The sequence below is a fragment of the Mytilus trossulus genome, chromosome 4 (genome assembly GCF_036588685.1).
Source record: "Mytilus trossulus isolate FHL-02 chromosome 4, PNRI_Mtr1.1.1.hap1, whole genome shotgun sequence".
Classification (NCBI taxonomy): Eukaryota; Metazoa; Mollusca; class Bivalvia; order Mytilida; family Mytilidae; genus Mytilus; species Mytilus trossulus.
Window position 1 is genome coordinate 65373620 of NC_086376.1, and position 24240 is coordinate 65397859.

Sequence of the window (24240 nt, forward strand, 5' to 3'; positions counted from 1 at the left end):
GTTTTGGCAAAGTCCACAATCATTCCTTTAGAAAATTTGTAATTCGTTGAACATTTAAATTCATGGTTCGCCAGTACCCACGAAATCCATGAAAATTGGTATCCAACGAATATTAATGAATCCACAGTAATCCTTCATTTCTAGCTTATTTTAATTGTAAAACAACTAACAGTTTTATTTCTATTTCGTATATCTAATAAAATTCATGTAAGATACAGTTAACTCTCGTTGTCTCGAACTCGGTTGACTCAAAATTTCGGATGAGTCGAAGTTTTCACGTGGTCCCGAACTTTATTCCATACAAAAGTATGTAATTCGACTCCTGATGAGTCGAAATTGGATGAGTCGAAATTTTGGTTGAGTCGAACTAAATTTACAGTCAATGACAGTCCCAAGGTTAAAAAAGCATTCAAAATTCATTTTTTTATCTCGAACTAATACGCATATGTCAAAACATGACCTCGGGGATTTAAATGGATCGAAGAGTTAATCTGACAATACACGTGTAATTAAATTTCCGGTCACTGACCACTGTATTGATTTATGACATGCTATTTCCATGAGTGTTTACCTAAGATTATCTTTTATAGAATAATGATAAATAATTAGTGATACATTGTTTAACTTAATGTTCACTCAAACGGCGTCTTTATTCTTGTTATATTTTCTTTTGAAAAGAAAGAGTGAGATAAAACAAAATGAATAGAAATCAAAATTTTCTTAAATCTCTTGTATCCAAGAATAAACAATTTTGTCAGCTATAAACGACCTGAATAACGAAAGTATCGATTGGATTTACTCTCTTGGAAAAGCCATAGGATTTGTTTTAATTGAAACAATTGAATAAGTAAAAATAATGTCATTATAATAATAAAAGACTGTGACATACAAATACATCGATCTGATACTAGAATATCGATCCCCTTGCCATATTCACCAGGATTTATTTTAGCTTTACCAAGCTAGGCAAGAGTTGTGTCCCTTAGATTGTCGAACTTCCGGTGCTCGTTTGAGTCGAACTACGTGTATCTCGAAATATTTCTCTGGTCCGGCTGACTTCGACATAACGAGAGTCGACTGTATTTCAAATCGTTTCTTTTCTAGATTTTTTTTGCCTAACTTTTGCAAATTTACCTCATACCCATCACAAATTTTTACTACCATAGATGTAAAAAAAATATAAAATAATTACCTAATGGGCAATCATATTTGCCACTATCTGATGTTGTTGATGGGCAAGCTTTGCCTGTATCACAAGTTGTACATGATGTTGCCAGTCCGTTAGAGAATGTTCCTGAAGCACAGACCACTGGAGCAGCATTATTGGTAGCACAGGAGTAGCCTGCTGGACAAGGTTTACACGCTGTAGCTTTGGCCAAACTGTAGTATCCTGTTCCACATGTTCCAGTTACAGCACTAAAACAAACGAAAATTATTTTAATTGATATTTCATCGTCATTTGACACAATTATTAGTCAGATAAATCCTTTAAAAAAATATATGTTTCTTGTGTACAATTTGGAAATTAGTTTGGCGTTCATTATCACTGAACTAGTATATATTTGTTTAGGGGCCAGCTGACGGACGTATCCGGTGTGCGGGAATTTCTCGCTGCATTGAAGACCTGTTGGTGACCTTCTGCTGTTGTTTTTTCTATGGTCGGGTTGTTGTCTCTTTAACACATTCCCCATTTCCATTCTCAATTTTATTCTATCCTGTTAAATGCAGCAAACAGATTATCACGGTTTCTTAACTTTTTGGTTATGAAAATGTAATTAGTTTGATCAGTAAAGATTATTCTGTTCCAATGACAAGAGGGTGGGTAGTAAAGGGTTATTCTTGTCCAACATGTTTTAACATTTTTATTTCACGTGCAATCAGTGAAAAAGGTTCATTATTCACAGTGTATCATGAAATCAGTAAAAAAACAACGTGCTGGAAATTTTTAATTTTGCATTCATCGTGAAATGGCAATTTTATTTCGCGTATTTCTGTGCAGATACCCCCCTTTACGCCCTAAAAGTATAATAAGTTCTCATTGGTAGCTGATGGGTATTAGTAGTAGATCATCTACAGTATTCCTAGCCTGTCATTACTGAGGTTGTGAGTTCAAACCCAAGACGTGACAAATGCTATTGACTCATTATTGACTAGTTTTGTCAGTTTTCCTCTAGAATGTCTGTTGTTCTCTCTGCGATGCCTGATTTCTGTCAACAATGAAAGCTGCCCCCCCCCCCCCCCCCCCCTCACGACAGAGCTAATTAGTGCTGATAAAACACCATTAATTAAAACACCATTAATCAATCCATCATCAATCAATCAATTTCACTTGCAAGGATGTCCTACCAATTTTATCTTTCATTTCAGTCATAAGGAATTGACATGGTTTCATGATCTTGCAGGTAAAAGAAATTACATAAGAAATATGCAAAGTACTATAAATTCAAAAATTATTGAAATGTTTTTATTATTGTGCAGAATGGGACAGGGATAAAAAATAAAATTACATTTAAGTCTAAAATGACAAAATCACATTAATAAATGCTCACAATAATATCTGAATTTACAGTATATAGGTTTTATATTCAGATCTATTTCCTTAATAACACATGTGACTGTTACTTACAATGTACTTGTACAGTATGATCCAGCAGTACAATCGGTACATGATGTTTGACTGCCTACTCCGCCTGTGTGTGTTCCAGACGGACATTTGATTGGACCAACAGATGGGAATGGACAAAACGATCCAATAGGACAGGTGGTACAATCGTCATTCCCTGCCAAACTGTAGGAACCAGTAGCACAGGCAGCCAGTGTATCTAAAGTTCTATCACATTCCTTACCAGATGGACACTGAATACACGTAGCTTGACCCTGAAAAATATATCAAATCATTTATTACCATGGAAATATTGGTTGTGTCAAAATGATATTATTTGATTGATATTTTATTTGAGGTCATACCAACAAATCTTTCAAGTCTGGATAAAAAAATAGTAAAAAAGGATTCTAATTCATTTCAATTTCATTTTTGACAAAGTATATAACATTACATTAGATTTCAACAAAACATATTTAATTTCAGGTATAATTTTGGGGTCTGTTAAAATTTTAAAGTTTTACTCTGTAATTAACTAATAACAGTAATTTTTCAAGCTTTTATATTTTAACCCTTTAATGACTTACAGAAGGACTATAATATCCTGTTCCACAATTGACTGGTGCTTCAGCAGGATCATTGCAAGACTGACCAGTAGGACAAGGTAAACAAGCAGCCAGACCTACTGTTGAATAAGTACCAGTAGCACAGGGAACTGGTAGGGCATTAGCAGCACAATAAAAACCAGCTGAACATGCTTGACATGATTTTGTCTAAAATGAGAAGTTGTATGACTATAAGTAAAGAAGTGGTAGAGAGGAAAATGAGATAACTTTATAAACATTTCTCTAAATTTCTATTATTTTCTTTTCAACCAATAAAATATTAAGATTCTACCCTTTAAACCAAAATATGGTTAAAATATTTCATTCAGTCTTTTTTTTTGTCATCAAATATGCAACTGGTAGAAGAGAAATATTTGGAATTCTATTTTAGTTATAAAAAAACCAATGGTCACAGTTTTTCCATCACTAAAAATTATATTTACATCTTAAGAGTTAAATTTTCCAATTATAAAAAAAAAATATTTAGGAAATGAATAAGATAATTTTTTATTTTGATTCAGTTGTCTTACTCTTTACTTTGATTTATAAATTCAGTATTAGCACAAGTATGATAACAGTAGAATCATGACAACTTACAATTCCTTCTGCACTGTATTGTCCTGTAGAACATGCTTGTGGGGAAGAAGCTGGATTGTTACAGTAATTTCCTTGTGTACATAGAGAACAGGCTGCTGCCTTGGTTCCACTGTATAGTCCTGTAAAATTTAATGGTTATTTATCCATAAGCAATTCAATATTCCTACTTAAATAGATTCAAAAAGATGTGATATGAGTGCCAATGAGATAACTCTCCATCCAAGTCACAATTCATAAAATTAAACCATTATAGATTAAAGTATGACTTTCAACACAGAGTATTGCCTCACACTGAACAGCATGCATTCTACTAAAAGTCAGTTGGGGCGTGTTCTAAAAAAATGATCTGGGTTTCATTATTTTTTTACTATATAACTATTGACTTGGCTATTCAGTTAAAAAATCATTTTGGAATCTGTGTGCCAATTTATGATGAATAATAATTGAACATATCTATGTTTATATATAATACATATAATGTTTTTTTGTCCTGAGAACTTATAATATGCTAAACTGTGGAGTTGATTTTCAAAAACTGTACTTTGCCGAAACTTAAATCAATAATTATAATGAAATCTCACCTATAACATCTTGAAATGTAATATGCAATAGATATTCTCCTTATATATTTGTATGAATTTTCTTTTATATTTTACTTTGTGCTTACCTGTTGTACAAGTAAGGCAGGTTGAGGTTCCCAGTGGACTGTAGGTACCAGCAGAACAGTCACCAGGTGTTGACAGGTAGCTTGATCCATCGAAACATTTCTGACCAGCAGGACATTGAGAACAGGAAGCAGAAGCTGATCCACTGTAGTAACCATCTGGACAAAGCTATAAAATTAAATAACTTCTTTTACATCAATGAGTCATAATGGTTTAACTGACTGGTTAAAAAGCATGCAGAAGTAAATCTCTGGTCGTCATTGTTGAGGCAATTCCAACCTTGTCTAAACTCAGGGTATTTGAAGTTACAATACAGTAGTGACGCATGTCTCTCACTGAAGACTATAAGGTAATTATTAGTTGCTTACTTTTAAAAAATTATTTTGTTGGGTTGATGTCTAAATGATGATCATCCCAAATCCCCTTTAAACAGTCAGGGACAAATTACTAATGTGAATAGTATATAAAATACATATCTCCTAAAAGTATGTAATTTCCAATAGTTTAGTGTTGTATATAAACATAATATAATTCTACAGGAAAACATGTAACAACAACTTAGGAAGACCAACTGATTATACTTACAGTACATGCGACCTCTCCTAACAAGCTGTAATAACCAGCATTACAGTTGGTAGGACTTGTTGGTGGACTGTCTGTACATTGCTGTCCTGAGGGGCAGTCTTTACATGATGTCTGTCCTGTCTGGTCTTGGTATGAGCCACTAGGACACATAATTCTTCCCGATGAAGGTGAAGGACAATAGTATCCAGCTGTACATGTTGTACAAGTGCTGCCACTAACATATTCACCAGTCTGTGAAGAAGAAAAATAAGATTTTCAAGTGTCAGCACATTGACAGTTTTGCCAACATCAGACAGATTTTCTATAATATACTAACACAACTTATTTATAATATTTCAGCTTCAGTTAAATATCTCATTCAAATTAAAATGACCTTATTGTTATTTCACCATAGATTTGCAAAAGTTTACCAATTTTTTTTTTGCATTGATGTGTCAGACATATACTCTGATGAATTTAAAAAAATAAATAAGATTTTCTGCCAAGTAGTATAAATGATAATTGAATCTTAAAGATATTGATAACATTTTAACTTTTATTTTTGATATATTTCTTAATGTTATGACTAAATTTTAAAATTCAGGATAGTTTTGCTGGATATCATCATAAACATAACAAGGTTGATACCAAGAAAAGGCTTCAAAATACAGAAGAACATGTATGTGTTTACTTACATTACAAGTAGTCAATGCTCCTCCAGTACATACACTACCAGCAGGACAAGACTGACAGGCTGTAGATCCCGCTGATGAATACTACAATATAAAATTAAAATCTTTTCAATTCTCTAGGAAACTGGTCTTTTTTAAACTGATATATTGGCAGAATTTCATATTAAGTACATAATGATTCCTGAATGTTATAATTTGTAAAGTTGATTTGTTGAACTCAAGTCAATCAAAAAACAAACTAGTTGTTTCGTATTAATTAATGGTTAGTTGTATCTATGCATATATAGTAACATGTATTAGTATAGACTAAACGAAAACGTATAAGTTACCTTCTGGGGTAATTTATTTAAGAAAAAGACAAAGCATTAACAGATTTCACAACTAATTTGCATGAAAATTTTCATCTTTTAAAGGATGTAATTCAAGATTAAATGTTATTACTATTCTCTCCTGATGGGCAAGCCACAGGCCAAACAGAACCTGCTGTACATATGGTACAAGTTATAGCTCCCGGCGAAGCTGAGTAAACGGATATAAAATGTTATTACCGGTTCTAACCTCTCCTGATGCACAAGCCACTAGTGAAATGGCTGGTTCAGAACATTGTAAACCTGCCGTACATATGGTACAAAAGAGGGATGAAAGATACCTAAGGGACAGTCAAACTCATAAATCTAAACAAACTGACAACGCTATGTACAAGTTAAAGCTCCTGGCGAGTCAGAGTAAACGGATATAAAATGTTATAACTAACCTCTCCTGATGCACAGGCCACTGGTGAAACGGCTGGGTCAGAACATTGTGAACCTGCTGTACATATGGTACAAGTTATAGCTCCTGGGGAGGCTGAGTAATATCCTGATGGACACTGAAACATATCAAATATAACAAATAAAGTGTCAAAACTAAAAAAAAATACAAATATTCAATATAAAAAAGTACAGAGTTAGGCTGTCATAATCTTGTTACTAATTATTTGTTTGTGTGTATATCTGTTAATTGTTTTGGATGAGTCAGTGGTTCATGTGGTCTGAGATGAACTTTAAATCCAGTACAAATGTACATACATTTAAAAGAAATTTAATATTCATAAAGTACTTTGGTTCTTGTTCTTGTCATTAGTTTTAAATTTTTACAATCTCACATCATGATTTCAATAAGTTATAAGATATCTCATCTCTAGATTATCTCAAGATTCTCAATATTAATAATTCATATGATACATATAGGTTTTATTGATGATAAATAAATGAACATACATTTTTACAGGTATCCATTCCTCGCACATTTTGGTATGTTCCTGCACTACATGGTGTGTGAGTTATTGTTGCATCATTACACATACTTCCTGTGGAGAAATAAGTCGGTAAGTGAAGGTTTATTGCACAATAACTTTCATATTGGAAAAATCCACTATGGCCAAATTGTAAAACTGCATTCCTTACAGGGCTCACACTACTTTAGAATTATAGGGAGAAGTGACTTCTCTTTTTGAAACTGATAGGGAGAAGTGGTGAGATTTAAAAGAGAAGTGCTTATTCGTGCGGTGCGCTACAATGTTTGGATTTAATTGTAGTATAAACGGAAAAATAATGTTCTTTTTATATTGTTCAATTCATATCTGAGTATTCAATTAAAGTAACATTTCAAATTAAAAGTTGTTTATAAATTTTACTAAGGTCCTTGTGAGAAACTACAAACTAAATATCCAGGGCTCGACATTACCGTTTGTCCGATTGTCCGGGACAAGTGGACACAGGCGTCGGACAAGTAGATTCGCCTTACTACTTGTCCGACGGGACAAGTGAAAAAAACGATGTCAGATGTAAAATATATCAGATTTCAAGACTTATGAATTTCCCAAAAATTGAATGATTCTTTTATTGATGCTGCGAAATGAAATAAATATTCTTTATTGATCATGCTGGCAGCCGCTGACAGAAGCTTGCATATCACAAAGGATAATTTCCGAGAGATCCTGGTTGACAGAATCGCGATCTTTAATGTGTTTTTATCAGTTGTAATTCGCAAGCTGGCCAGGTGATTTTACATAATCATTGAATGTTCCTGCAAGAAGAAACAAAGTTAAATGGATCTCAGAAAGTTTGGGTTCACTGTAGCTTCAGCGACGGGAAAAAAGAAAAAAGAAGAAGTTGAGAAAAAAGAAAAGAAGAAAGAATACGAGAAAAAGCGAGAAAGAAATTTCCAGTCGTCATGGCTTGAAGAATTCCAAGGTCTTATGTACGCCATCCCTGTTTCAGAAACGGGAGAAGAGTCTGGGAGTGGCAGTAATGTAATGTTTTGTAAAACATGTCTAGATATACCAGAATGCTCGGACAAAACAAGTTCCTTGGTGATTGGCACCTCTATTTTCCGGAAGGACACGTTGGTGGCTCATTGGAAGAGTAGAGCGCACATTAGTTGTGATGAGAGGACCAAGCTCAAAGAAAAGGCAAAACAGTTTGCTACCAAAGCAACTACAAGTAAGGAAGATCAGTCGTATATAACGGCAGTTGGGCCAATCGTAGATTGTGCACGTAAAATTGACAAGGAGAATGAAGAAAAGATAAAGAAACTGATTAACACAGCCTACCATGTATGTAAATCGGAGTGTCCATTTACAGATTATTCAAAACTGATAGTGTTGCAAGAAAAGAATGGACTGGACATGGGAAACTTTTACAGAAGTGATAATGCTTGTAGAAGGTAAAAAAAAATGAAAAAAAATTTGACAAGTCGATGATATAGATTTATGAAGTGGACATGAAGAACTCCTAATGACATTTCAATAAAGAATATGTTTGATTGCTTTACAGAGTTAGAGCTGAATTAAAACCTAATCTGGATATTAATAACATTGAATGTACTATAACATTGAGATAAGGTTTTAATCTGGCATTTAACACATGTGAAACAATCAGACATGAATGAGTCATAATGAGTTTTTTGTCTCGCTCTGCTTGATCGTTTTATATATGGTAACTAATATCATTAACAATTATACCAATTATTTACATGATACGTCACAGGTGCTTCATGAGGAGCAGGACGTGTTGACCCTAAGGCCTTTCGTGTGCTCCTTAATCACACACAGGCAGCGTTGTGTTGGTTCCAGTCTTAAGTTTTTATTTTATGTTTCGTATATATATTGTTGTTTGTCTTTTGGCCTATTTTTCGATTTTTGACATGACCATGTCATTTTATTTCCCACTGTTAATCTTAAAAGTCCCTTTCAATATTGTATCTTTCGACTCTCTTCACCTTTCTGCTGTAGATGCCTAAGTCAACAGTTAATAAAGTCTCATCAGACAGTCAGTGATGTTGGAGTAGATATATTGAAATGTCCAACACCTTTATACATTTTGAGGAGCTGTCTGACAAAATTAAAAAGAAACAAAAAGTGAAACCAATGTGAAACTTGGATATCACAACTCAAGGAATCATAGAATTGATTGATTGATTGATTGTTGGTTGCTTAACCTCGGTGCGCAGTGCCACTGTGGCATAATATTCCAAGCATGTTCATGATGAATCATAGAAATGCATTGTATAAACGGATCATTTTAGACAAACCAATTTGCATTTTCAGATTTGTGAAGACAGTTTATGATGATCTTGTATCAACACCACTTGAAAAGCTGAGAACTGATGTGAATTTCTTCACTATACTAATAGATGGCGCCACTGATGTATCTGTTACCGAAAATGAGTTGATTTATGTCAGATTACTACAAGATGGTATTCCTGCAAACAAATACTTTAGTATTGAAGATGTTGAAAGTGCTGATGCTGCAGGTGTTTTGAACAGTATAAATGAGGCATTTGATCGACATGGGTTGCCAGACTGGAAAGAAAAGCTTATTGGATTTGGATCAGATGGCGCATCAGTTAACTTGGGTAACCGTTCAGGAGTTGCAAAGCAGATCAAAGATGAAGTTCCGCATCTCATCATAACTCACTGTGTTGCCCATCGTCTAGAACTTGCAGCCAATAATGCTATAAAACACCATAAGATCATGCGGGAGATACAAGACATTCTGCAACATATGTACAAACATTACCATTACTCGCCAAAAGCCCTTCGAGAATTGAGAAAACTGGCTGAAGCACTTGAAGAAAAGATTTTGAAACCTACAAATCTGTCTGGCACACGTTGGCTTCCATTTATTGAGAGTGCTCTGCATGTCTTGGTTGTTGACTTTCGTGTAATTTTGGCTTATTTTGAACATGTTGTTGAGTCTCGAACTGGTTCAGCTGAAGTACAAGGGCGAGCTCATTTCATCAGCAAGAAGTTGAAAGATTATAAGTTTTTATACCTGACCTTTTTTGTCTTAGACGTTTTAAAGGTGTTAAGTATTCTTAGTAAAACCATGCAGAGAGACGATTTGACATTGTCACAACTGTTTGATGCCCTTACAACAGCCCATCTTGCTCTTGCGGAGTTACGGAGTACCAATGGAAATCAGCTGTCAAATTTCCTGTCTGAAGTTGTTGGCGAAACTTTTCGGGACATAAGTCTGAAAAATGTTCATCATGAAGAAAATTATGCAACGATAAAACAAGAGATGCTGGACCTAATCTGCAAAGCTTTAGATGATAGATTTGGACCATCTGAAAAAGATCCATTATTGCTTGCAGCTGCAAAAATAACTGACTTTAACGACTGGCCGAGAGAAATTCAAAACTTGGCATCTTTTGGGCAAGATCAACTCAACCTGCTCCTTCAACATTTTCAGGACATTCTCAACAGAAGTGGTTGTGACCTGGAAATTATCAAAAATGAATGGACTGATTTTAAAGCCTACATATACAGACACAAACAAACAGATATCAGTATATTTTTTATTAATGACAATCTTAAAACTAGATTCAAGAATCTGTTATTCTTGCTGGAGATCATACAGGTATTTCCACTATCTTCTGCAGCCTGTGAGCGTGGATTTTCGGCAATGAAGCGTATAAAATCAGACTGGAGGAGTTCTCTAAAACCAGACATGTTGCAGCGACTTTTGTTCATTGCCATCGAAGGTCCATCAGTCCCAGATTTCAATGTGGATTCAGTATTCATAAGGTGGTGGTCTACAGGAAGACCAAAGCATCCTGGGTTTAACCCATATAACTACAGAATGGATAGATCCATAAGAGAACCCAGTGCCTGTGATTTTGGAAGTGATGACGATTAAATGATTGATAGTGAAATTGAGTCAGACACTCAGTCTGAAATAATAAAGCATTTTGTTTATATTAGTATTCTTTATTTAGTTACAAACAAATTCATATAGCATAACACATTTCTCCCTTCATAAGGTACGCTCAAAGCTCAAGTGTTTTTGATGCATATCATCAACTTTTTTTTTTAAATTCGGACAAGTGAGTTAAGAGTTCGGACAAGTTGATTTTTTTGCAACTTGTCCGAAGGGACAAGTGAGAAAAAATGATAATGTAGAGGCCTGATATCTAGCACTAAAAAAATATATTTAAAAAAAAAAAAAAAAAATTATAATATATTAATTACAATTTAATTAAAAACTATCTTGTGTATGAAATTCAGTGTTTCTCATCAGAAGATATATAAAGGTAAGCTGGGCCATTATATATTGATATTAGTGTAATAGTCTAAGAGTTAAGCAAATTTACAATAGTTTACAACAATCCATATAAATTATAGGGAATTATATACATCAATCAATGATGAGTTTATTTAGATGTAACCAAAATTCTTTTAATGCATGTGGAATGCGTAATTTTTCCTTTTGGGATCAATTTTCTTCTGTCAGCTGTTCCATCCAAGCGTCCGTAGTAATTTTTTGTAAAAATAAGGATTTCGGTCATAGCTGGTCTGTTTCCGATCTGTAGTATAGAAATCGTTCAATGGCGAAATATTGCAAGAAAATTTACAAAAATAAACGATGTTTGACAAGTTATTTGGAAAGGATCATGACGTTTTTGATGCAATAAATGGATTGTACATTTACTGGAGGCATCTGTTATCATGTTTAAACTTATTTTGCAGCCGAAAGTTAGGTTGATGTATGTTTTCGAGTAACAAGCACCGGAGCTTTCGGATTAGTGCACGAAGTGATAAAAAGTTGTATTTTTATTAAATAACTTGCTACACACTGCAAAAACAATGCTTCAACCTCTTTTCATAAGATAATGAATCGTTTATGTCTGAATTTCTTTAACTATCAATAAAAAGTTGATGTTTCATCAACTTGGTAAAAATTGGAAAATGTCCGATGACGGAAGCGACTGAAAGCGAGTATAGTAAACAACAGGGCGACTTGTCTTCGCTTTTAGGGGTCGGGGAAAGCGAAGTGACGGTCGGGAAAGCCACTTCTTCGCCCAAGTCGCCTGGTAGCGTGAGCCCTGCCTTACTGTGTATTTCAACAACAGCACATGTAATTTAAAATGAAAAGAGATCTACCGGTATTGCAAGGATCGTGAAAATATTCCATTTTTTATAAAAGTAGTTTATATAATTATTTGAAACAATCTTTTCCCTTTTTAAGCATTAAATCAATCTCAGTATCAAAACTATTAGGTTTTTTTGGGTTTTTTCATCATGTAGAATTAATAATGTGAATTCCTTATTACTCATGGAATAATAATAGTCTAGCATTTGTAAAATTCATGGGCATAGGTGAACAACAAATTTACGACTTGATTGGTATAAAATACAAAATTTCTCAAGGCTACTGAGCAGAATCTATTCAAAACACAACATCAAGCATCCAAGAAAATACAGTTTACTCAATCCACTAACATGGGTACGTTAATATGAACATAAATTAATCCACAGTAATAAAATTCATACTATAGATAAATCATAAATATAATATTACACTAAATTGCTCTTCAATGTACGGTACAACATTTGAAAACCTTTAAAACCATCATTCGTGAATTTCTAAAAAAAATAATATTGATAGTCAATGTAGTTTCAAATCATAAATATACCTTGAGGACATTGAGTACATATTTCCTGTCCAGTAGCAGTCTGGTAATATCCTGTTGGACATGCTGTGGCTACTATCATTCCGTCTGTGGGACATTTATGTCCAGCCTCACATGATGTACAACCTGTGGATCCAGCTGGAGCATAACTTCCTTTCGTACACTGCACAGGTGTCGTGGCTGTTGTGGCACATTTACTTCCGGCAGGACATATTGTACAGCTAGCCGATCCAGCGGTGCTGTACTCTCCTGAGTTACAATTGGAACAGGAAGAAGCCTGTGCAGCAGCATACTGCCCTGCTGTACATTGGGTAGGTGTACTTGTGGTCGCTGATGTACAAGCAAATCCGGCTGGACAATCCCGACAGGTGGTTTCCCCTGCAACACTGTATTTTCCGGTGCCACATGGTGTCTCTGCTGTAGCCGAACATGAATTTCCTGCTGTACATTGGGTACAGGAACTACTCCCAGGTGAAGAACTGTAATATCCTGTAATGAGACAATATAAACACTTAAATTCACAACAAATAACAGTTTCACCATTTACAAGACCAAGGGTCATTTGAAGTCAGAAATATGACAGTTGTTATCCATTTGTTTAATGTGTTGGAGCTTTTGATTTTGCCATTTGCTTAGGGACTTTTCGTATTAGGCTTTTTTGTTTGTTATTTTACTTTTCATTGTATGCAAAAATGAGAATGTAATTGGTTAAACCTCTTTTGTTCATAACATTAGTTTACTTTTAATAAATTTTTATCAAAATGCTTTAATTTTATTCTAAAAAAGCTGACTATTCTGCCTATTTGTAATTAATGATAAATATAACTTTCATATTTTTAATTTACATGATCATTACGGTTATGATTTTTTTCCCCAGTTCAAATGAATATTTCAAACTTCAAACTATGATCCAAAACCGAGAGTCTAAAACAGAAACTATTTTTATAGTTACATGCTATTAACTAGTGAGTTAGAATAGAATAACCTGATAATCCATGATGTCAGGGATTGTTTAACTCTTGCATATAAATAAAACCTTATAATGTCATTAATTCAAGATTTGCTTTACCAACAAATTCAAAATTTTCAATCAACAACAAACAAGTTTTTGTTGTACTTGTAAAATGTTAACCATATGGTGACCTATGATTGTTAATTTCTGTGTCATTTTTGTGAAAAGTTTTCTCATTGACAATCCTACCACATCTTCTTTTTTTAATATCATACAGGACAACACAAGTCAATTATACACAATGCATTAAATCTTTACTTTTTCATCCTCTACCTAAATCAACAATTATTATTAGTTTAACTAGTCATGCAATGCAATGATCAATCCATATTCATAATGACATGATTTTTTTTTACTAAAAATAAATTTAACATCATTCGTAATTTCAAAATATTTAGCCCATTCATCTTCCCTATCACAAGTCATATCATATGGATTGATTTTTCAACAATTTGTTTGTTACATATCAATAACATGCTTTGAACAATATGAACCTTGACACCAACATATACATGCAGTTATGACAGCACATAATGCTATCTAAATACAAGAACTTCAAATGCTCAAAAACAAATCCAAAAAAAAATGGCAGATTTAAATTCATTCCAAATAGTATACACTGATTAAAATATTTCAATAGGATTGTGAATTATGTAATTTATGAATTAATGTGGATTCATTAATTTTAGTGGATTTAGGAAAAATTGGGATTTTGTAAATATTTGTTTTTTGTCAAATTTGGCATGCAAGCTTATAGAAAATTGTTGTGGCCACCCCAGAGTTTCTAATATGGAAAAACTTTCCTGCAATTCAAATTTGAGCAGTTGATGTTCATATGTATTTGTAATAGTTATATTTCTGAAAAAAAAGAACAATGTTATAAACATTATTTTATCAGCAATTAATAAGCATAATATCACAACAATGCACATAAATAAACAACCATAACCAACATAACAAGTGCTTCCATTAAAACCTGCAAAGAAATACAAAGACATTTTAGACATAACAAGTTTGAGGATGAGGAACAATAAAAATCATGCAACAAGGTAGATAACATCAACCATCATCCATTCACAGGCCAATTTCTACCTGACTGACAATTTCTACATTCATTATCGCCATAATGGCTGTAAAAGCCTGCAGGACAATCGATAGGTTCTGTTCCATTTATTGTAGAGTTGCAATCTTTTCCTGCCGGACACTGGGTACACGAATCCGACCCATCAGAGCTGAAATATCCTAAAGAATAGAATGTTATCAACAATTTAATAATCATTGAATAGTCTTAAAGTTTGGTAACTATGCTGAATTTGAAATAAAGGATGCGAAAAATAATTATTTAAATTCCTAATTGTGAACTTTCAATTTCTATGTAGAAACATTCCAGTTCTCCTGCATATGGAGTATATATCTCCCAAATAAAACCATTTACAAAAGCTTACATTTTACATCATGATTTATCTACAGGAAAAATATCTTGCCTAATAATGGATTGTATTTTTACAGGTCATCACATTATTTGTTGGGGTTTTCAAAAAATCTTATAAACATTTCTTGTTGATCATTAGTATTAGTATACTATTAAATTAAGTCGTTAAAACATATAATTTTAATATATTATGCCATAACAAATCCATGCAATATTAAATGAGCACATGTATTACATTATAAAAAGCCCATTGATATTAATCCAAAGTGATCAAAATAGCACCGAAGCTATACCTGTTGCACAATTAGTACACCCATCATCTCCTGGGTTACTAAAGGTACCAGCAAGACATTGAGTGGGGGTCACTGCAGGGTCTGAGCAGTCATAACCGGCTGTACATATTGTACACGAACTTGTACCAGCTGAATCACTGTAATAACCTAAAATGAGAAATATATATTATGTATTGTCAAACCTGCTATACCCATTAGATCTTTAATGTAAACCTGTCTTGCTGGGACACATTCTTTCCATGTCCCACTGTAGAAATTTCTATACATTTGGTACCTCTATCTATATGTAACCTCTCTTACTCTGGTCCAAAAGATGACATTTTTAAGGTTTCACTCTCCTTGAAAATACATTTTCAGAAACAATTTAGAATAATTAGAAAATAATATTTCTATTTAAAACAATTGGCACATTTTGGTTTCATTTGAATTTTTTTTTATCATAGTTTACCTTATAACCATCAACCAAATAAAACTGACTTCAGAAAGTAGTAGCAAGGCATACCTGTTGCGCAATTAGTACATCCAGGTTCTCCTTCATTACTAAAGGTACCAGCAAGACATTGAGTGGGGGTCACTGCAGGGTTTGAACAGTCATCTCCTGCTAAACATTTTGTACATGAACTTGAACCAGCTGAACCACTGTAATAACCTGAAATAGATAAAATTCATACACAAAAACACACATAACTTTTTTAGAAAGCTACTTTGAATAATCAGACTCCAAAAAAATTGATTAATTTCTATTATTATATTTTACGAGGTAATTTCCTAGTTTACTTTGTTTAAGGAATGTCTGTAATATTTATTCTGTCTATGAAGAAATGACATAAAAAATGTGGTGCACACTTAATAACATGTGTAGTAGGTTATTGTAAAGTGTGCACCATATTTTTTATGTTAAGTTATTTCCAATAGAAAGATAAAATATTAGTTATTTCTTATAATTTAATTCTAAATTTCATTTAAAACCTGAATAAACCATGAAAAAACATTGATGACTCCACGTTCACATGACTAAATTATCTCTATGAGCTGATAAACAAAATGACGTCTGCCAATCAGAAGATGTGTAACATCCAAAATTAAATTATTATAAAGATAAATGAAATCAAAACTGAAGAGTTAAATTTCCACCAAGCCATACCTGTTGCACAATTTGTACACCCAGCTTCTCCCTCATTACTAAAGGTACCAGCAAGACATTGAGTGGGGGTCACTGCAGGGTTTGAACAGTCCTCTCCTGCTGTACATTTTGAACATGAACTTGAACCAGCTGAATCACTGTAATAACCTGAAATAAACAAAATTCATGCATAAAAACACAACCATTTTTTTTTAAAAGGCCACTTAGAATAATCAGGAATGTATATTTTCCATTCAAAAATATTTGAATAATTTCTATTATTATATTTTCCTAGGTAATTAATAGGTTACTTATTATAATGATAAATGAAATCCAAACTAGTGCTCTGCAGCAACCATACCTGTAGCACAATTAGTACATCCAGCTTCTCCCTGGTTACTAAAGGTACCAGCAAGACATTGAGTTGGGGTCACTGCAGGGTTTGAACAGTCATATCCTGCTGTGCAATTTGTACATGAACTTGAACCAGCTGAATCACTGTAATAACCTGAAATAAATAAAATTCATACATGAAAACACAACAAACTTTTTAAGAAGGCCACTTGAAATAATCAGGAATTAATATTTTTCATTAAAAAAAATTTGAATAATTTCTATTATTATATTTTCTTAGGTGGTTTAAAATAGTTTACTTAATCATGATGATAAATGAAATCAACATCATACCTGTTGCACAATTAGTACATCCAGCTTCTCCCTCATTACTAAAGGTACCAGCAAGACATTGAGTGGGGGTCACTGCAGGGTTTGAACAGTCAAATCCTGCTGTACATTTTGTACATGAACCTGAACCAGCTGAATCACTGTAATAACCTGAAATGAATAATATTAAAATATAAAAGCTTTATATTTTAAAGGAAATACATTTAATGTTAAACAATTGAAATTCATATAATGAACATACATATACATGTTTTGAAACTGAAAGATTAAAAAATAAATGTCCAAAGACATTTATTTGTGTTGTTGGGAAACAAAATTAATCCTTTTTTATGAATTCAGCATTGTTCAAGAATTTTCCTCTTTAAATTGGATAACAATATTGACTTAGTTGACAGTATCAATAATCAGTTTTCTAAAGTTTCTTTCTAATTGAACAAATAGGTTTGATCATACAAACTGTACTTTGGTCAGATTTAATATAGACTGCCAACACCTACAGTCAAGTGTAAAAACGAATAATAAATACTAAAATTCTGAGAAAAAAACCAAACATGGGGATCAAATAACATAAAAGCAATACCTGTTGCACAACTGGTACATCCAGCATCTCCTTCGTTACTGTAGGTACCAGCAGAACATGGAGTGGGGTTCAATGCAGGGTCTGAGCAGTCATCACCAGCAGAACAAATAGAACATGATGTTGAATTAGCTGCACTGTAGTAACCTAAATGTCAGATAAGAAAAATTCTTTATCATGTAAAAAAATGTCTTCCTGTTTTCATTTTAAAAAAGTGGTTGAAAAGTGCAATATGCTTGTTTTAAATGGTAAACTTTTCAGTGTCAGTCAGTGAAAATCAATGATCAGACAAGCAGTCATTACTATTATATGACTTATTTTGTATACTATGGATTGATCTATTTTTTTCGCTAGCTATTTCTGTCAATTAAGAGACCTTGTATTTATATGTGTACATGAGTGTACTATGAACTCCATGAAAATTGGTATACCACCAATATTGATGAATACCTAGTAATAACATGAAGATTTATATAGATTTGTTATTAGCATTATTGAGATTTTATGGACACATTTCTTGGCTTAATAACCAACCTGAAGCACAAGTGGTACAAGTTGTCTCCCCTGCAGCAGTGTATGTTCCTGCAGGACAATCTGTGACTGTTCCATTAATTGTACATGCCTGACCGGCAGGACATGTGGTACAACTGCTAGCTCCGTCTGAACTGTAGGTTCCTTCACAGCAAAGGTTAAAAGGTAACACATTTATACATGTATTTGACAATAATCAACCTTGTTAGATTCTGATAGAGACCTGTACCAGTAATCTGACAAGATTAAAACTAGTTGGTGATGAAATGGTCAAGAAAGGAAGAAAATCATAATGAGAAACAAAATGTATTTATTAAATGACATGGTAAAAGTGCATAAAAAAATGAAGGCAACTAGATGGTGTAATAGAATGAACACTGTCTTTCTTTTACACAGAAAAGTAACACAACAAAGGCTATATTAATTCAACCAAAATGAAATGAAAAACTAATATGTAAATTGTCATTGTACAACTACATGCCAAACCCCAACAAAATCCTCAATATTTGTGGGTAAAGTAGAAAAATTTGCACACAAGTAAAAATTTCTATTAAATAAAAGTGATCCATTTACTGTTATTCAATCAATAGGAGGTCATCTACAAGAAATGTACACTTAATGAGAATGGTAAACTTCATCAAAATGCAAACTTTATCTGTAACTCAACATAAGGCAAGATTTCGAAGAAAATTTGGTTTGATTAAAAACAAAGAAAGTAAAAAAAATCAAGATTTATTTTAAAGTCCTAAGAATTTGACCAAAAAAAACCATACAATCAAAATCTTACAAAATAAAAATATCAGCTCAATATTTGCAGCTACATGTACCATAACAATATCCAAACAACTGTTGAATTTTAGAAACAAAAAAGGCCAAGGGCACGACTAAATACTTTTACCACATAGAATCTGAAATATATAACATAAATTGATTGCTGATTGCTTTACCAAAAAACAATAATGAGTAAATTATAAATGTGATGAATAATGTTAAGCAGTGATGAGAAAGACTTGTATAAGCAAGGACAGAATCTTCCTATGATCACCAGTAAGAAACCAATGGTATGAAATAAAAGAGTAAAGACAATCTTCATACAAATTATTATTGTTCAAACTGCTGAAAAATACAAAAAATACATTGGTTATGGAAGTATAATATAATCATTTAAATAAGATGTCCAATATAAATACATGTATTTTGTAATCTTTTTATCTTCTAGCACACTTCCTAAGAAAAAATGTTATTAAATAAGTACAACAAATCTGAAAAGAAAGAAATCTCAATTAAACAATTAGAACTATCTTACCATCTGAAATTAAAACAGTTTATAATTCCCACATTACATAAAACAAGATTTATAATATCCTCATTATTACCTGAAGCACATGGTGTACAAGATGTGGCTAAGGCAGCTGAGTAAGTTCCAGCTAGACATTGGTTTGGACTAGCTGTTTTGTCTAAGCACTGTGAACCAGCTGTACACGGTGAACATGATGACTGTCCTGTAGATGCTTGGTAATATCCTGTGTCACATGCTGTACATGTGGTGGCTTTAGCACCTGAGTATTCTCCTGCATTACATGCGACTGGATTTGTGGCAGGATTTAAACACTGAGAACCAGCTGTACATGGTGAACACGATGACTGTCCTGAAGATGCTTGGTAATATCCTGTGTCACATGCTGTACATGTTGTCGCTTTAGCACCTGAGTATTCTCCTGCATTACATGCAACTGGACTTATGGCAGGATTTGAACACTGAGAACCAGCAGTACAATCTGAGCATGATGAAGCCCCTGCACTAGCTGCATACGTGCCTGTTGCACATGCCATACATGATATTGATGATTCAGCATAGGTACCAGCTAAACACTGAACAGGAGCAACAGTAGCATCAGCACACTGGTGTCCTGTTGTGCATGCAGAACATGATGTTTGTCCAGTGCTGGCTTGATATTCTCCTGAAGCACAAGCTGTACATGACATTGCTGAACCTGATGAATATGTTCCCTTGGCACATAGTGCAGCTACAGTTGGATCTGAGCATTGGGAGCCACCAGGACAACTAGAACATGTTGCCTGACCAGTCGCTGTTTGGTATTCACCTGATGGACATGTTATAGGTGCTGTCATTTGACTGCTTGGACATTTAGAACCTGAAATAAAAAAATGTCTAAATCAATTTGAAGCTACATCAATCTTCCTATAACTGTAAGATTTTTAATGTGACGGAAAATAAAAGTTCGAAATTTTTATTATTTATATGAGAATTCTTAAAAGTCTCCAATCTCTACTGGTATATTTTAGTAGTTTATACAAAGCACCAATAATAAATACGGACAAGAATGAAATATAAGCCAACTTAAAGGACTTTTTTTGTACCATAACATTTTTCAATTTCAGTAAAAATTTCTCAAATATTAAAAAATTACAAAACAGCTCAAGCTAAATCCCAACCCATCAAAAAAAGGTCTTTAATAAAGTGCTTTTTACACTTTCTAGTCCTGAGTATGCATTTAGTTTGCCAATGGAAGTTAAACAGCCCTCCAAATATTACAAGTATTTCCTATGATGATCAAATAAACAACGTCCATGTATAGCACTCACTATTTAACAGATATTTGTTGTAATATTAAATTCATTTTATTTTCTTGTTTAAGCTAAAACTGTTACAAAGATGATATTACCAAAGTTGTATTTTGGGTTAAATAAAATATAATAGGATTTTATACTTTATATTAAACTGTGACTTAATACTGTGCGAATACTAATACTAATATTAAGTGTATTATGTTCTTAGGAGCAGAGATATTAACTACGTTGTACTCCTTTATTGTCTTATGTAAACTGACCTGCCGGACATGTCTGACATGATGTCTGTCCACTGGACTTGTAATCCCCTGAAGTACAATCACTACAAGCTGTTTTCGCTCCATTAGACTCCTGACCAGCAGGACATGCTGTACAAACATCTGCACCAGCAGCACTGTACTCTCCTGTATTACAAGCCACACATGCTCCTGATGTACTTTGTCCAGTATTTGGATTAGCAGTGCCAGCACTGCATGCTACTTTCGATGCAACACCTCCTGCACAACTGAAAAATAAATAATGTTTGTTAAATTAAAATAACAATACTTTTTTATGTCTTAAAAAGATGATAAACATATATCTCTTATTCTCATCCAATTTATATTTATATTTTCCCTGACCGGTTGATTATCTTTTGATCTCGGTTCTTTATTGGTCAAGTTTCAATTATGATGTTTAATTATGTGATTTTCCCTGAATCTTTTATTGTGAATTCATAAAAAAAGGGTGAAAATGCTCAATGACATCAAATATGTTGATTGCATGTTTTTTTAGGCTCATTGAAAAAAAAAGACGCAGTTTAGGCGCAAGTCATAAGAGAAACAGACAAGCACTGAACTACATGCTTCTGACTTGGGACAGGCACATATTAAAGAATGTAACAGGGTTAAACATTGGGTAAACAGTCAATCCTCCCCTAACCTGGAACTGTGGTGTAACAGCACAACATTTGTACAAGCTATACAATCAGTTGAATAAGCCTTAACTCATCAGATTGATACAAACCAGAAAAAACATCAAACAACAATAACTTTAACCTGAAGCAGGATGGACAGACGAACAGATGGATGGACGAACGAACAAACAGACAAACAAACGAACAAACACACAGACTAGAAAGCATACTTTCGTAGGTTAATTGGGCATAAAAAACGCAGGCAAGATGTGGCAGTGAGTTCTTCTTAGTCAAAGGTAATCTATTATTGTTTAAGGTCCTTCAGGGTCAATGACAATTTTCAAGAATTTTTTTTTCTAAATGGAGACTATACATCCTAATATATTATATTGGCAGAATGCAAATGATTATTTTTTCATAAACTTCACATAGCACAGGTATATACAGCATGCCATTACATTTAACATTTCAATATGAATGAAAGGAGATGTGAGGTATGTGAATTAGCAATGACAGTCACCCAACAACAAAAATAGCTAAACATCTGGTTCTTTAATGTAAAATTAAGTCTGCAACAATTCATGGATTTCTTCACAATATGTCTACTTTGAATAATCTATCCACTCCAGTATATAAAACAGTGCATAGCCGAAAACAATCAAAGACCTGCAATTTATATCCAATTCTCTAAGCAACAAAAAGCGCAAAGGACAATGGCAAATATTTGTGTTGTTCATACAAACTTGAACGAAAATCTTACATTAGACAATTTTAAATCAATTTTAACAATTTTGGGAATAATAAATGATTTGAAAAAAGTTAAAATGCATACAAATTGCCATGCTCATTTATGTCAATGTAGGCATACCTATGTTGGCAATACATCTCTAGGAAGTACTTATAGCCAATAAGTAAATGAATTTACAATCCATTCAATCTTTTCTATATATATATATTATAATCCCTTTTATAGAGAGTTGTGCATTTAGCACAAGTGAAATTAACTTAGTATCTTTTAAGATGCTAAAAGGTTTGTGAAGTGACCTACGTGCCTGCAAAAATGTGGTAAACAAACTTGGAGACTTTCTCAAGTGTTGTTATCCGTTGATTTGATGACATTAAACTTCAAATGAAGACCTAAATCTGACACATATCTCAACTTGAAAACGAAAAACAGGTAAAACAATCTATACACCAGAAAAAAACTTGACGAAAATCTAGATTTAGATAACATACAAAGAAGAAGATTTGTTATCCAACATTAAACAAATATAGTCCATATGTATATAAAATGTATATTGTGTGCCATAAATCAAATATCTGCACTAAAAGATATATGTCGAAGTAGAGCCGTTTGACCTAGATTTGGAGAGTTTTATGAATTGTTAACACTATTATAATCTTCGGTTCTCTCTGATCAAATTTAATGTGGTCTTTGGTCTAATCTGAAATTCAACATGGTCTTGTTCCTATAATCTTCCTGCTAAAAGTTACGTCAGTAATCTTGAAAGAGTTTGTTTATTATCAATTGTCTAAGATACTAAAAGAGTCTAAAAATTTAAAAGATTATCCCAATTTTTAACTTTAAAATTTTCACCAAATTACCTGACCCTTCAGAAAAACTACACACTTCTAACTGTAAATAAATATTTGTTTAAATGTAAAATTGAGTATAAGTCACCTTTCCTTCCCTATTCTCTCTGATATATGATTTCAGACTAATTGATAATTGGTTGCTTGACATCCAATGAAAAACTAACGTGCAGGCTTCTAAAATACAAGCCTTGTTTTCAGAGTCAATAACCCCCCAATACTTCGATCAGCCATGAAAAAAGTAAAATACATATCCATACACTCAAAAATAATAAATACTGAGAAAAAGTCATATTTGGGTTTATTTTTTTAAGTTTATTGGACAACAAAATGTCTGTGCAAATACTAACAAATAAAGCAACATTTTTATTTCATACCAAAGGTAACTGAATGTTTTATATAGAATAGAAGACAACCTATCATCAAACAAAACCAAACTTGTTCCATAACAATTTAATTAAAATATCTTGCTATAAAATTTCAAGTTTATGACTCAATTAAATCTGAAAACAAATTTTCCAAAGCTCTTCAACACTCAATATTGAAACTGATCGATTTGTACCTCTCGGCTAAGCTACATCAAAGGGGAAATAGGGACAAATCGTCTTTAGAATTGCAGAACTCACAAACATCGTCATATTGGATGTTTATGGCTTGTTTACACTTTGACAAACCAAAGAACGGATATTAAATCGTACAAAGTTTAATATGAGCATGTCCTGTAGTGAACATACTGGTCAATAAATGAATTTTTGAGAATAAAACATTTAACAAAACAGTTTTGAAGAAGAAAAATATTTTAACATACAAGAAAACATACAAGTAT

General features: G+C 33.1%; 1 protein-coding gene across 1 annotated transcript in view; it reads right to left on the reverse strand.

The window, feature by feature from the left end:
- LOC134715768 (uncharacterized) overlaps nucleotides 1–24240 on the reverse strand; it is a 134229-nt gene that overhangs the window by 85929 nt on the left and 24060 nt on the right. Inside the window, exons 3-14 of the mRNA XM_063578195.1 lie at nucleotides 21187–21431; nucleotides 19711–20490; nucleotides 12686–13171; nucleotides 6985–7073; nucleotides 6480–6593; nucleotides 5729–5809; nucleotides 5055–5285; nucleotides 4472–4637; nucleotides 3805–3923; nucleotides 3190–3375; nucleotides 2627–2877; nucleotides 1193–1416 (exon numbers count right to left, since the gene is read on the reverse strand). Of these exons, the coding sequence (XP_063434265.1) occupies nucleotides 1193–1416; nucleotides 2627–2877; nucleotides 3190–3375; nucleotides 3805–3923; nucleotides 4472–4637; nucleotides 5055–5285; nucleotides 5729–5809; nucleotides 6480–6593; nucleotides 6985–7073; nucleotides 12686–13171; nucleotides 19711–20490; nucleotides 21187–21431 (2972 nt within the window). The remainder of the gene's footprint in view (nucleotides 1–1192; nucleotides 1417–2626; nucleotides 2878–3189; nucleotides 3376–3804; nucleotides 3924–4471; nucleotides 4638–5054; nucleotides 5286–5728; nucleotides 5810–6479; nucleotides 6594–6984; nucleotides 7074–12685; nucleotides 13172–19710; nucleotides 20491–21186; nucleotides 21432–24240) is intronic.